The sequence below is a fragment of the Falco biarmicus genome, chromosome 15, assembly GCF_023638135.1.
Source record: "Falco biarmicus isolate bFalBia1 chromosome 15, bFalBia1.pri, whole genome shotgun sequence".
In the NCBI taxonomy this organism is placed as follows: domain Eukaryota; kingdom Metazoa; phylum Chordata; class Aves; order Falconiformes; family Falconidae; genus Falco; species Falco biarmicus.
The window spans coordinates 14,539,660-14,552,964 of record NC_079302.1 but is presented as its reverse complement, the minus strand read 5'-3'; the positions used below and the strand labels follow the sequence as shown (position 1 = coordinate 14,552,964).

The 13,305-nt window shown below is 40.4% G+C and overlaps 1 protein-coding gene across 1 annotated transcript; it reads left to right on the top strand.

The window, feature by feature from the left end:
* The first annotated feature begins 34 nt into the window (after window positions 1-34).
* On the top strand, window positions 35-3,258 carry POP4 (POP4 homolog, ribonuclease P/MRP subunit). Its single transcript, XM_056360826.1, has 7 exons — window positions 35-94; window positions 182-234; window positions 695-918; window positions 1,551-1,628; window positions 1,805-1,866; window positions 2,219-2,320; window positions 2,810-3,258. The coding sequence occupies exons 1-7, from the start codon at window positions 88-90 to the stop codon at window positions 2,944-2,946; spliced, it is 663 nt and encodes a 220-aa protein (XP_056216801.1). The 5' UTR covers window positions 35-87; the 3' UTR covers window positions 2,947-3,258.
* The last annotated feature ends 10,047 nt before the right edge of the window (window positions 3,259-13,305 follow it).

Genomic DNA, 13,305 nt, shown 5'->3' with positions numbered 1-13,305 from the left:
GCCCTAGGGCCAGCCCGCCCTCCGCGCGGGCGCACGTCACGCCGTACACGTCATCCGCCTGCGCCGGAAGCGCTGCCGGCCGTCGCGATGGAGGGTGAGCGCCGCTGGGCGAGCGGGGCCCGGGTAACGGCCCGCTCCGGCCCGGGCCCCGGCTGACGGCCCGCCTCGCTCTGCCTTACAGGGGAGCTGTACCGCCGCCTGCCGCCGGAGGGGACGGGGGACCTGCGCCTCCAGGTACCGCCGCCCGCGGAGCCGCGGCCTGGCAGCACAGCCGGCGGGGGCGCCCCCGGAGCGCTGCCGGGGTTAACCCGACGGTTTCAGCTCTCTCCTCATACGGTTTTACACAGACCCTGCCGGGAACCGGAGGAACGGGCGCGCGGTCGTTCCCGCGGGCGGGGCCGGTCCCCCGCCGCTTTCGCGTTTGAATGCGCCCTTCCAAGCTAAACGCGAGACCCGGCATTTCCGCACGCCGGCCAAGGCCGGGGGGGGGGGCAAGGCCGGGGGGGCCGCTGCACGCCGGCACTCGGCCCTGCGCACGCGAGGGTTCGGCACGTGAACGCTTTGACCATTTACTATTCCTTATGCGTAGAGCCAATTCCTATGGCGACTGTCAACGGGATAAAACTAGTCGGCAGCAAGTCCTTCATTTAGGTAACAATCAGTATTTTGAGCTATCTTTTTGAAATATCTTTAGCCTCAGGGACCAGAAGAGGCCAGAGCATTTGTAAATGCCTTCCTGAAGCGTAGTATGCCAAAAATGAAAGATGAAGCTATTCAGGATATATTAACTCGGAAAGCTGTAGTTCTTGAGCATTACTCCAAAAAAAGGACAAAGGAAAAGAGGAAGAAAACAAAAGGTTTTACCGCCAAGCAAAGGAGAGATATGCGCCTGTTTGAAATTGAACCCCAACAGCAAAGGTATGATCTTAAATATATTCTTTGTGTAATTAAAGTGGGAAGTAAGTCAGAAGCATGTAAAAGCAGTAGTATGTATGTGGATACTAACCCTTCAGCACGTAAAGTCAGTCTGAGACCCTGTGGCATTTCACCATGAGAAAACTGTTCCCTTCTTTGTATGGTTAGAAAATTCATTTCTGCATCTCTTTCCTTTTGTATATCTAAATGTAACAAGAAATCAAACCCAAATATAGCCACCTCTTTTGAAGTTGGACTGCCTGTAACCAGAGCGTCAAAATTCTGCATCAGGTTCCTCAAACTAATGCCCACCGAATAAAGCCTCATCTGTTGCTAACATGAACTAAGCGGGGAGATAAAAGAGTAGATAGAAATCTCTTCAGTCTTAGATGTAGCCCAATCCTCTAAAACACCTCACCATTTTGGGCTGATAAAGAGAAACATACTTTATGCTTTTTAGTTTTTTAATAAAGCAAACATGGTTTTTGGCACAGCTTACCTTACAGGTTAAGTTATGAGAGCAGATTAAAAAACTTTAAAATGTTAGTCTTCATCCTGTTGTAAATACAGATTACTTCAGGAATCAGCCAGTAGATTTTTTGATAGTTAAATTCTTTTTTTTTTTTTTACTGCAGATATGCCATCTTCCTACCACTACATGAACTCTGGAAACAATATATCAGAGACCTATGTCATGGACTTAAACCAGATGCGTAGGTTGAGATATTTTAAAATTAGTGTCGTTTTGATTTAGTAGATACTTCATTACTGCTTGTAACATCATAGTTACTTAGTATGTGCTATTTCTGTACATTGACCATGATGTCAGTAGTCACAATCCCATTTTTTAAGCCTAACTTTTCATATAATTTTATTTCCTTTTTTCAAGGCAACCACACATGGTTCAGAGCAAACTGCTAAAAGCTGATCTCCATGGAGCTATTGTTACAGGTATTTTGTTTTGTTTTCTTTTATGAAGTCATCTGAAGTTAAGCAGACACTCCTTTATTTCAGGTGCTTATTTTAAAATTCTTTTCAACATCATTAACTCTAGAGTCACATAGTTGAGACCATAGGTTGATGGGTTCTTTCTCTCCTACCAATGCTAATTACTCTTCAACTGCACTTGAAAATCATGTTATTAGTTTCAAAGATTAACTGCAAGTTTTACCAGTTATTACTGTAATTGCATTATTTCAGAATATTGTACACCAGTTTTTAAAATAGTGAGGCAACTGTAGAAAAGTAAATAAACTGCTTGCATCTGAAATTTTATAATACATATATATTTCTGTTCCTTCAGTCACAAAATCAAAGTGCCCCTCTTACGTTGGAATAACAGGAATCATTCTACAGGAATTTAAACATGTCTTCAAAATTATCACTAAAGAGGACAAATTGAAAGGTAAGACAGACAATTTCTTCAGTGCTTTTCTCAACTTGAATAATCAGAAATTTCTTGAACTCACTGTTCATCTTACATCTCTGTATTGTTTTACATCAGTGCTTTCAATTTCTTGTGTAGAGTGGCAGGAGTCAGTATCTTCACTGACAGCTTAACAGCCCAGTATCTTGCCAAAAATGTAGAAACAAGTAATAAAAAAAAAATGGATTTCCAGTGAACCCAACATGATTATGCACATGGTTCGTTCATCCGATTCATACAGGATGTTCTCTGCAACACACATGCTCCTGCAAGAGGACTAACTTGTAATTAGTTTAAAATTTAGAAGGGTTTGGTTATTTTTCTTCTCTTGGTAAAGCATAAAAACCTTGGAAGTGTGGTAAGCCTCAAGGCTATATATGAATAATATTCTTTGTACATCAGTATATTTTCATAGGAGAGACTTACATTCGTCCACATTTGTTAATTTCTTTCCTGTTGTATTTTCAGTTGTTCCCAAACTTAACAACGTGTTTAGCTTGGAGATTGATGGATTCATTTCCTACATCTATGGAAGCAAGTTCCAGCTTAGAGCAAGCGAGCGATCTGCCAAAAAATTCAAGTTGAAAGGAACTATTGACCTATGATTTCATGGAAAATCAGAAGTATTAATACTTCTGCTAAACAGTCTGCTGTTTTCCAGTTTAAAGACCATGTTTTCTGGCAGATTGAAAATTGAACAGCCATGAAATATTTCTAAAGCATTTCTTCTTACTGAAGAATGACTAGTATCTGTTGTCTTCAAAGCGGTCTCTCAGACTGTTGGACTTTGTATCTGTTTTGTTAATTGTACATAACATTCTGGCTGTTACTAAACGTACACAGTATTGATTACCTGGCTTCTGTTTCAATGTATAGCTATAAATTTGCACAATTAAAATTATATCTTGTAACTCTGATATGTTATTGTTGCCTTCTGTATAAATTGGGCTTTATCTGTCTACTGTATGCTTACAACGAGACTGTAGGTGATGAGAACTGCTCTTTTCATTGTTCCTGCCCCAACGTGAACATCTTTGCCTGGTGTAAGCATATGCAAGTCCATTGTTTCAACTGATAGGTTTTACCCTGAATATCTCCTTCCGCATGGTTAACATTGTTACAGATTAATATATATATGAATGAAACTACCATCATACTAAACATGTAGTGCAGCCCTGCAAGCTGTTTGTTTACCAGGTGCTTACTAATAGCTTGCTACTTTTGAGGTTAAATCAGATACATCTATACTAGTAAATATATATTGTCATGCCAGAGTACAGGGAACGCAACACATCACATCAGAGGGAAGCACTTGAAAGTAGAAATTCAAAGGTGGAAGTGACCCCCATTCAGTCTTGTACTTAATTACCCACCAAATTGCTTTATGAATATTTAACCTCTGTTCACAGAGCTTTACTCCAGCCTATTTATATACATAGACACAATGTCTATGTTACACACTTTTAAAAGTACCTCTATTCTTACTAAAATATACATTACATACAATGTAAAAGACTAGTGTGGACAGCATTTAATTTATATCACTTGTTTGTAAGCGCTATATCACAAACAGAGGAAGTCAGGTGGGTTCATAGCGTAAATCTTCTAGACTGACCTTCATAATGCACCACTTGTGAAGAAGCTTCTAGTGTGTAAACCTTTTATAAATACTTGCTTTTTGCAGCAGTCTGCAACAGCAGTTGTAATGGAGACCCTATACTTGCACCAGCACTTGTTCAGCCTAGAGTGCATATGCTTCATGTATCCTCAGTCCCTTTGTAATCTCCTTTTTTTCCATATTATTTTGGGGGGGGTTTACTATATACTTCCATGATCCTTTTTTGATTGCCCAAATTACAATCTGTCACCAACTAGGCAGGTTTTACTTGTTTGGGAGGTGGGAGCAACCCCTGTATTCAGATCACTTAAATATTTTTCAGTTATAATAGAGCCTCTATGGTGTTTATATTGTAAAGGTAGCTTTCAGTTTAAAATATTAATCCAATTTCAGGATCACACAGAAGACCTTCATCTAGAAAGAGGAGACATTCCATGTCACCATTCAAGCACTTGTAGGCAACCAGAGACACTTCTTTAAAGAGAACATAGCTGTTCCTCATACACTACACACCCAAGCCTAGTACTGGGCTTAGGAGGCCGGCTCCAGCTAGAGCTCTTAACCTGCACTGCGTGCACACAAAGCATTTACCTGCCATGAGCAAACCATCACCATCACCGCCTCCAGCCCTCCCCAATCACTTATGCACACACCGGGCCAGCTGGCCTCCACTCCTACTTTCTTTCTGGACCTGTTGCTGGGAGAGGTTACTACTGCCCTTGAGATGGGGAAAACAGTGTTTTTGCTAGAGATGTATACTTTATACACAGAAACACAGTCACTTCACACCAACAGGAAATGAGGAGAAAGAAACTTGAGGAAAGCTTTTGAAAATATGGATAGACACACTTAAAAGTGCTAAAGAGTAGAAGCTTTTTTCAATTAATTACATCTGTGAGATAAGAACAAGATGTGTTAAAGTTGTTAGACACAAGTTAGTATTCTGCTTAGTACTCCTTACTCCTCTGAAGGTTCTCTGAAATTAAATTCCTTGATTTCCTGTGAGAAGTCAGAAGGAAAAACAAAGTTGTAGAAAGCATAAATCATAGCAGAAACTTTCCTTTCAGGACAATGACCTAATTTTAATTTTGCTCATATCATTCAGTTTAACATCTAATTAAGACATCTGTTAAATGCCTGTAATACTAAATTAAGAGGGGGAAGTTAACAGAACTTTATTGGCATAGTCCAGTTAATTAACAACGATGTCTTAAATAGATGTCATTAATGGGAATGCCATACAAATTGAAATTAGGCACAATGATGTTTCATTGTGCTGTGAAGGACATAACATTCTGCCACGTGGATGAACATGATACAACTTCCCATAGCTACTGGCATTTCCATTTTTTCAACTATTGCAGCACCAAAAGAGACAAACACCATCTAGCAGCCCTTTTCGATAAATAATAGCAAGGCATTCATTATTTACAGTGAAGAATGCTGAAGAGATGTTCAAAGGTCTCCTCAAAGTAATCACACTCTAGTAGCACATAAAGACAGATGACAAATGAATAACAACAAGAGCACTAACAGCCAACGCAATCAAGATGCCTTTACTGCAGTTGGTAAATCACCTGAAGAGGCCTTTTTGTAATGACTCAGTGAGGTGTTCCAAACAGCCCCCATAAATCACTTAAGCTAAATCGCTCCCACAGACTGCTGGTATCACTGTCGACCCATCAGCTCCCTGAACCAAACCCCTGTCCCATCTGCTTTCTCCAGAACACGGCTCTGTGTTCATCTTTCACTAGAACACGTTAAACTCCCCATTGCTTGTTGAAGGAACTTCCTTAGAAACTGGGTAACATGAACATGACTGCTCACCAGTCCTCCCCTTCTGATTCATGACCATTCCCCCTCTCTTCATTAGCTGAGACAGTAAATCTTCATAGATTTACTATTACAAAATTGGAGAACAAATCACAGCTGTCTCTAATAAGCACCTTCCTTCATATCTTTAACTCTGAATTGCATGCAGCAAACATGGGTTTTGCAATAATTTTTATACCTGAACTCTCACTAAAGAAAAGGCTAACTAGGAAATAATGGACAACAATGAACAATATACAGTCTCACTACGTTACACACATTCCTGCTTTCCTATTTATACATATATAAATATATTTATAACCAATCTGAACTGAAACAATTGTAAACAATCCAGTTACTGAATAAATTACACTTTAGTAAAAATGGGAAAACAAACACCACATAACTATATTAATTAAATTTTTATTATTAATACTATATTAATTATATTATTAATTTTATATTATTCTATTATTATTAAAAATGAAAACATTGTATTAAAATAAAAAATAAAAATATATGTAGAAAGTGCTCAAAATTAAAGCCAAGTCACATCCAAGAAAACACACAGAAATTTCTATTTGAGGTGGGTTTTTTTTGTATTTCCTCTAAAAGATGGATTGCATGGCAATACAATGGAAACCGCCCAAAACCTCCTGGGACTCTCCTTGGGAAAATCATATTAAAATCACTGAAGTCACAGCAGCATGAGCTGACATTAACTATCTTCAAGCTACCCAATGTTTTAAAGAAGCATGAGAGAAAGCATAAAACTCTGATCCAGACTAGAGCCTTTCCTAATAAACTGGCAAGTCTTGGACAAGCTTGTCCCTCTGGCAGACTCACTTTATCCATATTAACATTTCACATCTGGGAGGACTTGCATCAATGCAAGAGGTTAGAAATTATTTCAAAGTCTCTTACAACCTTTTACCAAGCAACTCTTGTTAAAAAAATAATTTGGAAGGGTAACACACAGTCCTTAATAAGTAGCTGCATTTTCCAAAGTAGTAGTCCTGGTAAGGGCAACTAGTATTTTTTTACTAGGATAATGCCCCTGTTGAACTGGAAAGGGACAGAATATGGCTATGCCAGGCTGGTACGAGTTGAAAAAGAAAACTTACTGTTCTCAGGTGTGCACATAAAAGGTAGGCAAACCTGGCTTAGCTATTTTCACCATAATTTGCAAATCACAGGTTTAGAAACCTTGACTGGAAACATTGGTGGTGTTTTCTGATAGACAGACCAAAAAAAAACGGCATGGGGTGAGAAAGAGTATAGAAGGAACAAGAGAATGAGCCAGCGCTCAGAGCGAGTAACGAAGGGAAGAAGAATCAGTGTGGTAGGGGAAAGAGCCTGCAGAGAAAAGCTGCGGGTAGTCATTACTGCAACACTGCTAATTCTGTGCATCCCCTGCAAACTTCCACTTTTCTAGGGAAAAAGATACTCCAATTTTGCTGCAGACTGCATGTCTCACACTAACCAGCTGGAGGCTATTGGTCCTTCTCCACATTGGTACTTTTTCTTCTGGTATTTAGAGATAATCTTTAACATCCCATAAATAAATACAAAACAGTCCTTGAGAAATGAACAAAAGCCACAGCATACCATCTAAAAATTACCCAAATTTTTCACTTCCCAAGGAATGGTTTCTTTGGGAATTTGACAGCATACTTTGGAAACAGTGAGCTTGCAATAGAGCTCTTGCAGCCACCTAGGCCCACACCCTGGTGGGCATTTCTGTTGGTGCGCACGTTCTGAAGAACCAGGGAGCACCACAAAGCTACTGACCGGTTTGCCATCAAATAATTTACATCTTTGCTTATAACTCCACATATAACCAGAAAAGTTCACTTTTTCTTACACCTCCTCCTATTCCTATTAAAATTCACTTAAAACACAGCTGTGATGTCTGGCAGGACCCACTGTACTGCATTAGACCTGAGACACCATCTTGCTCCTCTACATCTGCAGCATATTTTCAGGAAACGGGAACAGTGTCTTCTCAAAACCAGAGTGGCGCTGCTTTTATCTGAACAGGGTGACTCCTCAGCCCCTTACCTGAGCAGTTACACTCACCCATTCCCCAGTTACAAGTCCCAACACATGCACAGACAGGTTTTCTAACTACCAAAAGTTCTGGTCACCTTATCATTCCCGCTGCAGTCACTGACACCTTCACACTGAAGACCACTGAACAGTTAATTCCTAGCTTCTCCCTCAGCACACACTACAATTTACCTGATAAATCTTCCTTTGCCTCCACGGACACCTTACCATGGGTGATGCAAGTACAAGGCTTCAGCAATCCATAAGCTCTCTTTTCCAGCTCCAACAGCCCCATCTTCTTCAAGCCTACACACCATGTGAGGTTTGAGCAGTACCAGTGGGATAGAAGGTCCCCACTAACCAGTAACAGCTGCATCAGGCTAGCCTCCTGTGCCATCACAGCTGAGTCAAATGTCCAATTAGCCTCTTGGGCAACACCAAAATTCCAAACAAGCTCTCTTGATATAGAAAACACCTGAGTAGTTTCAAAGACTAACTGTTGTCAGCTGTGCCTCGTATTCTGGTTGTATTGCCTTCTTGCACTCCAGATGACCTCATTAGCATGCAGGGCCTTGGTGAGTAAAGCATATTAGTTGACCTCTATAACAAGTGCTCACCTTCACACGTCTTGTTAGACTAATAAAAACTGGATTTACAAATCTTGTCATGTTACCACATGAATCAGACCATGGTCCTATGTACCAGGTCAAATTACATGTTGACAGCAGCTGAATCCATGGAATTTTGCAGAAGTTTGACCCACCTTTGCCTCATGCTCCCCTTCCTTCAATCTGTTACTCCTATGCCAACTCACTCCAGTTCTGAGTCATCTTCCCCACAGTGTGTGATGAAAAGGTATTCTTTTAGTAAGGCAAAAATCTCCCTCAGTGTACTGGTTTAATTAAATTAATGAGTGAATGTGAAAAATAGAAGTTCAAGCATCCACTGCTGCTGAGAGCAGTTATATCTGGCAAACACAAACTTCCTGAGTGGCCAAACAAACAGCACCTGGTGCTCTGCCTACAGATGGGCTTGGGCTTTGACACCTAGCTCTGCACACTCTGCCTGTTGGACAGGGATTACGGAAAACTACAAAGAACCCAGCGACATTCAGTATCTAATTAAGAGCTTCCCATGTCAAGAGAGCTCTCTGCTGCTTTCTATTACTGTATTAGTCACATAAGGTACAGTACCTTTTAACTATTAAGAAGAGAAAGAAACCTGAGCATACAGTTGACTAAAATAACATAACTAGTAGCTTTGAACCAGGACGCTGAAGGAGAAGAAACAACGCAGACTTTTCAGTCTATCCTGCCCTGCTCCCCAGCCATTTTTGGGCTATTACTTTTTTCATTCTGCTATGAACTATTGCTGTAGCACCGAACTTGCCAAACAACACTGCTTTACATGTTATTTTCATATACTTTCAGGCACTGACCAATGTTCTAATAACCTTCCATGGCCAGCTGAACAGCATGTTAAAGTACAGGCCTGTCAATAGAAATCTCTTCCCGGTGTATTAGTTAATAAATTCAGCCTTATTTCTTTCAGCTCTCAGAATGTGCTCCTAGCCTCATGACATATGGAATCTTAAAATATACAAAAAAATATTATAGTTAGAACATCAATTATAATATTCATGTAATAGTTTCTAGGAAGTATGAAATTATCAGAAACGCCAAAGGACTTTGGCTCGACCTCATAAATTGTAAATCAATAACCAAAATTGAATATAAATGCTAAAGTCCTCATATGCTTGTTAAAGGCAAAAGTTAAGACTTCAAAACCGCAAGCATGACTGCACTCCTCCATGAGCCAGGGCTTCTCAGCTGAGCCACGTGTCTCTGGGGCCCCAGGCTTGTAACAGAACATTTAAGAAAAAGTGCTTGTTGTGTCTGAGTCCAGCTGTCAAGCAGATCTCTGACTGCAAGCTCCTTGGCCATCCTCTAGTGTACACATAGTATCGGCACCAAAACGTACTCCCCTTAATAGCACTGTTACTCTGGGAGGGAGGGAGGGAAAAACAGGGTTATGCACTTCTTGTAAATGTTAAAATAATCCCATAAATCTGAGTAAAATGAAATTTTTTTTGTGAAATCGTCTGCAACACTCTGCCATGCATATTCTTCCTCTAAAGGACTATTTCAAAATTATGGACTCGGAAATGTTCAGCTGGATAATTCTTGGGTGGCTGAGGTGCTCACTGAAGAATGTAAATGATGTAATAGCTATTGAACACCCCATTATATGGCTGCCTAATTAATGTAAATGATAGTTATGTCTCACTCACAGAGGATTATTTTACACGGAGGAAAATCTACTCACTGCCACAGTAGCCATTTCAATAGTTTTTATAGGAGCAGTTGCATTATGGCTTCATTGAGTAAAAGGTAAGTAGCCATCCTAAATAATGAAGATTGAAGGTTTAATAGTCCCAATAAAGAATCCTGCAGGTTTTTTATTTCAAAAATTAGAGTTTGATTGCAAGCGTATGATAATGAGAGGGAAAAGAGTACTGGCACGTGGAATCCTTCTGCAGCCCAGGCTCCTTGGGAACTTCCACTCCTGCACAGAAATACAGAATAATGACAGAAAAAAAAGAGAATAAGATCTTCTTTACTTTTCATGACAGCATGTCCAAGCTCCAAGCTTCTCTCTGTGGCAACATTTCAGTGGATATGCTGGATTGTGTCTGTTATACTTAAAGGCTGACATTACTGGAACAGCTGCATACGGCTGATCACGTACACACAAATACCCTCAAATAATGTGAAGAGCCCAGCTTAGACCCATTTGAGTGATGATATACAGACATAAGCCAGCCTTGCAAACTTGTCTCAGAATTGTAGCCTATTACAGCTACTCTTTTTTGCAAGGCAATAGTCAAGGGACTCGGCATTTCTGTTACGAGACCCTACTTCCAAGGTTATATATCAGAGATTATAACAGCTATAAAAATTCAAATGAGATTTAAAACTTGGCATGAGCATTCTCACTTGGGATCTAGTATTTTTTAAGCAAATCTTTCCAGGAAGAGCTAAAAGTTTACTTGTTCCACTTGTTATTTTAGGTGTCTATCACTACATAATTCTCAATCTAGATTCTTACACACTCCCCATTTCAGTACCCAAGTAATCTCTTTTCACAGCTGCATTTTCAGAATGGCACTTTGCAGCTAGGACAATTGATCTGACATTTATTTCTCCAAACAGCAAACTTCCAGGAAGGGTTTTAAAAGAACTTCTGTTCCAAGGCAGCCACTTTTTTTCAGCAATAAAGCACCACATGCGTTTTAGCAAGTAAAAAGTGGCAACAACATTAACCTGAATTATGGTAACAATGACTACAAAACAAGCTGGCTGGGGATTTGCAAACACAATCTCCAGATGTCTGCAAAAGATCTGATTTATCAAACACACTCCAGGCAGGATTTGTTGTGTGTTTGTACTTCCTAATAAAAGAGGTCTGTAGTATTTATTTACTGTTAGTGTCATTGAAAGGTGCTACCCTTGTGACATCTTTCAGAAAGATGAGTAGATCCCTTTAGAATAATCCACAGGATACAGAGAGAACCACAGACCCTAGAAATCAAAGCTTGGAATCACCAGTGAAATGAAACAGGATGACGCTGAAAGTTAAATATAGGGAAGAGGGGAAAAAAATCATAGGAATTGGAGGCAGCCTCAACAGGACACCTCAGGTACTGCCAAGGGGAGGCCCAATGCACTCTGGCTGCAATGACAGGTTAGAAATGCTAAACGCAAACCGTGGAGAATGCAATCATATTGTATCAGGACAGCCTGCGGCCATTTAAAATGCTTCCCTCTGTGTGGGGCCTTAAAAGCACCAAACTGCAGCGTAAAGGCTAGTTCTGCCTCTGGGTTTGATCCATTGCCTTGCTGCTGAGGCCGTGATGAGAAGCCCTGGCTAGTGCTTCCTTTAGTGATGATTCTTGTGATGTGACTCCCTGCCATACAGGAGCTGGACTGACATGAACACACTCTTTCCAAGCAGACCTCCACATATCACTCCCCATGGATAAGTGCTGCATGCAAATAACGAATCATCACTTGTCCTAGTGGAAGAGTGGCACAAGGACAGACAGAAGCAGTGGGGACATTAAATTTACATTCCCTCACTTTCGTTCTCACAGTTCAGCCATACAACTTAAAACTAACGCTTCATACAAAGCACACATGGTCCCTTATATACTAGGCTCAATATCCAGAGGAAAGAGAAACATACATGTACATGGAATTAAAATAAGTAAAACACATGATCCAAATTTTTAAATTTGCGTTACAGTGCAATACTTCCTATTTGCAATGATATCACGATAATTACCTCTGTTTCTGGTTGTGTTGTTGGTTTGGTTGTTGGGGTGGGTTTTTTTTAAGGCAATAAAGTTGAGGAAATTCTTTAGAATTACTTAGAAAACCCAAGGCTTACCCAAAGAATGATAACATCTTCTGGTTTTGAACAATGACTTACTTCTGTTTAAAACAAAATGAGCTACTAAGGTGAACAGATTGAGTAATCAAGCTCAATTAAGCATGCGCAATATGCACTGTAACAACATTCACTGCTTGGTGAAGTAATAAAACAGCTTTATTTTCTTTTGACTTCTGGCAGTCTACCTCAAAGAACTGTTCATTCCTACTTCTACGCAACTAGCATTTCAGTGAAGATGTACCATGAATTCTAGCTACTTTGCTAAAGATATTGTTGAAGAGGGGAAAACAAAGAAAAACATCCTACAGCTACAAGTAGGCGACAGTATTAGCACCAACACAGGCATCAGGCTCCACTGGTATGGTCCATGCTACATGAAACCAATGAGTTATTGAGCAGAGTTATATTTTGGAAGACAAGCCACTTTTGGGGCCACACACTTAAGAGAACGTTTCAAAAGACAGTTTTCTTCTCATACAGCAGAACAGTTTGTAGCTTCAGGAAAACGACATTAATAACTTGTGGCTCAGCTCTGAGGTACAGGTATTTTAATTCGTTATTATTATTATTATTATTGTTGTTGCTGCTGTTGGTTTTGTTGTTGCTTTTGTTCCAGCCAACAAAACCGCTATAGCAATCCCCTTCCCCTCACCTCTTTCTATCCCCAGAGCAACACATTTTGCTTTGATACCAGAAGATGGAGCCACATGCTCACAGTTTTAAAGTTGGGTTTTTTTCTTCCCCCCGCGCCCCCCCCCCCCCCCCCCCCCGTTCTGACAAAAACCACCCATGAAGCAGACAGTGCCTAGAAACTGCTCCCTTACCTTACATGAACTTGCCTTCTTACTGCGTCTGTGTACTGCTAATCTGGTGCATGCCTTACTCTGTCAGCTGCCTTTCTCAGATGTTCCCATAACAACTGAATTTTCCTTACTGCAAATGTATTTTCTGAATTGCCTACCATGTCAAAACGAAATCAGGAAACAGAACAAACTAAGCCAGACATTTCCAACTGCTAAAATGCCACACTTTT

Coding starts and splice junctions, on each gene's coding strand:
- POP4 (XM_056360826.1), top strand. Junction 1,629..1,804: donor CATGGACTTAAACCAGATGC/GTAGGTTGAGAT, acceptor CCTTTTTTCAAG/GCAACCACACATGGTTCAGA. Junction 1,867..2,218: donor CCATGGAGCTATTGTTACAG/GTATTTTGTTTT, acceptor CTGTTCCTTCAG/TCACAAAATCAAAGTGCCCC.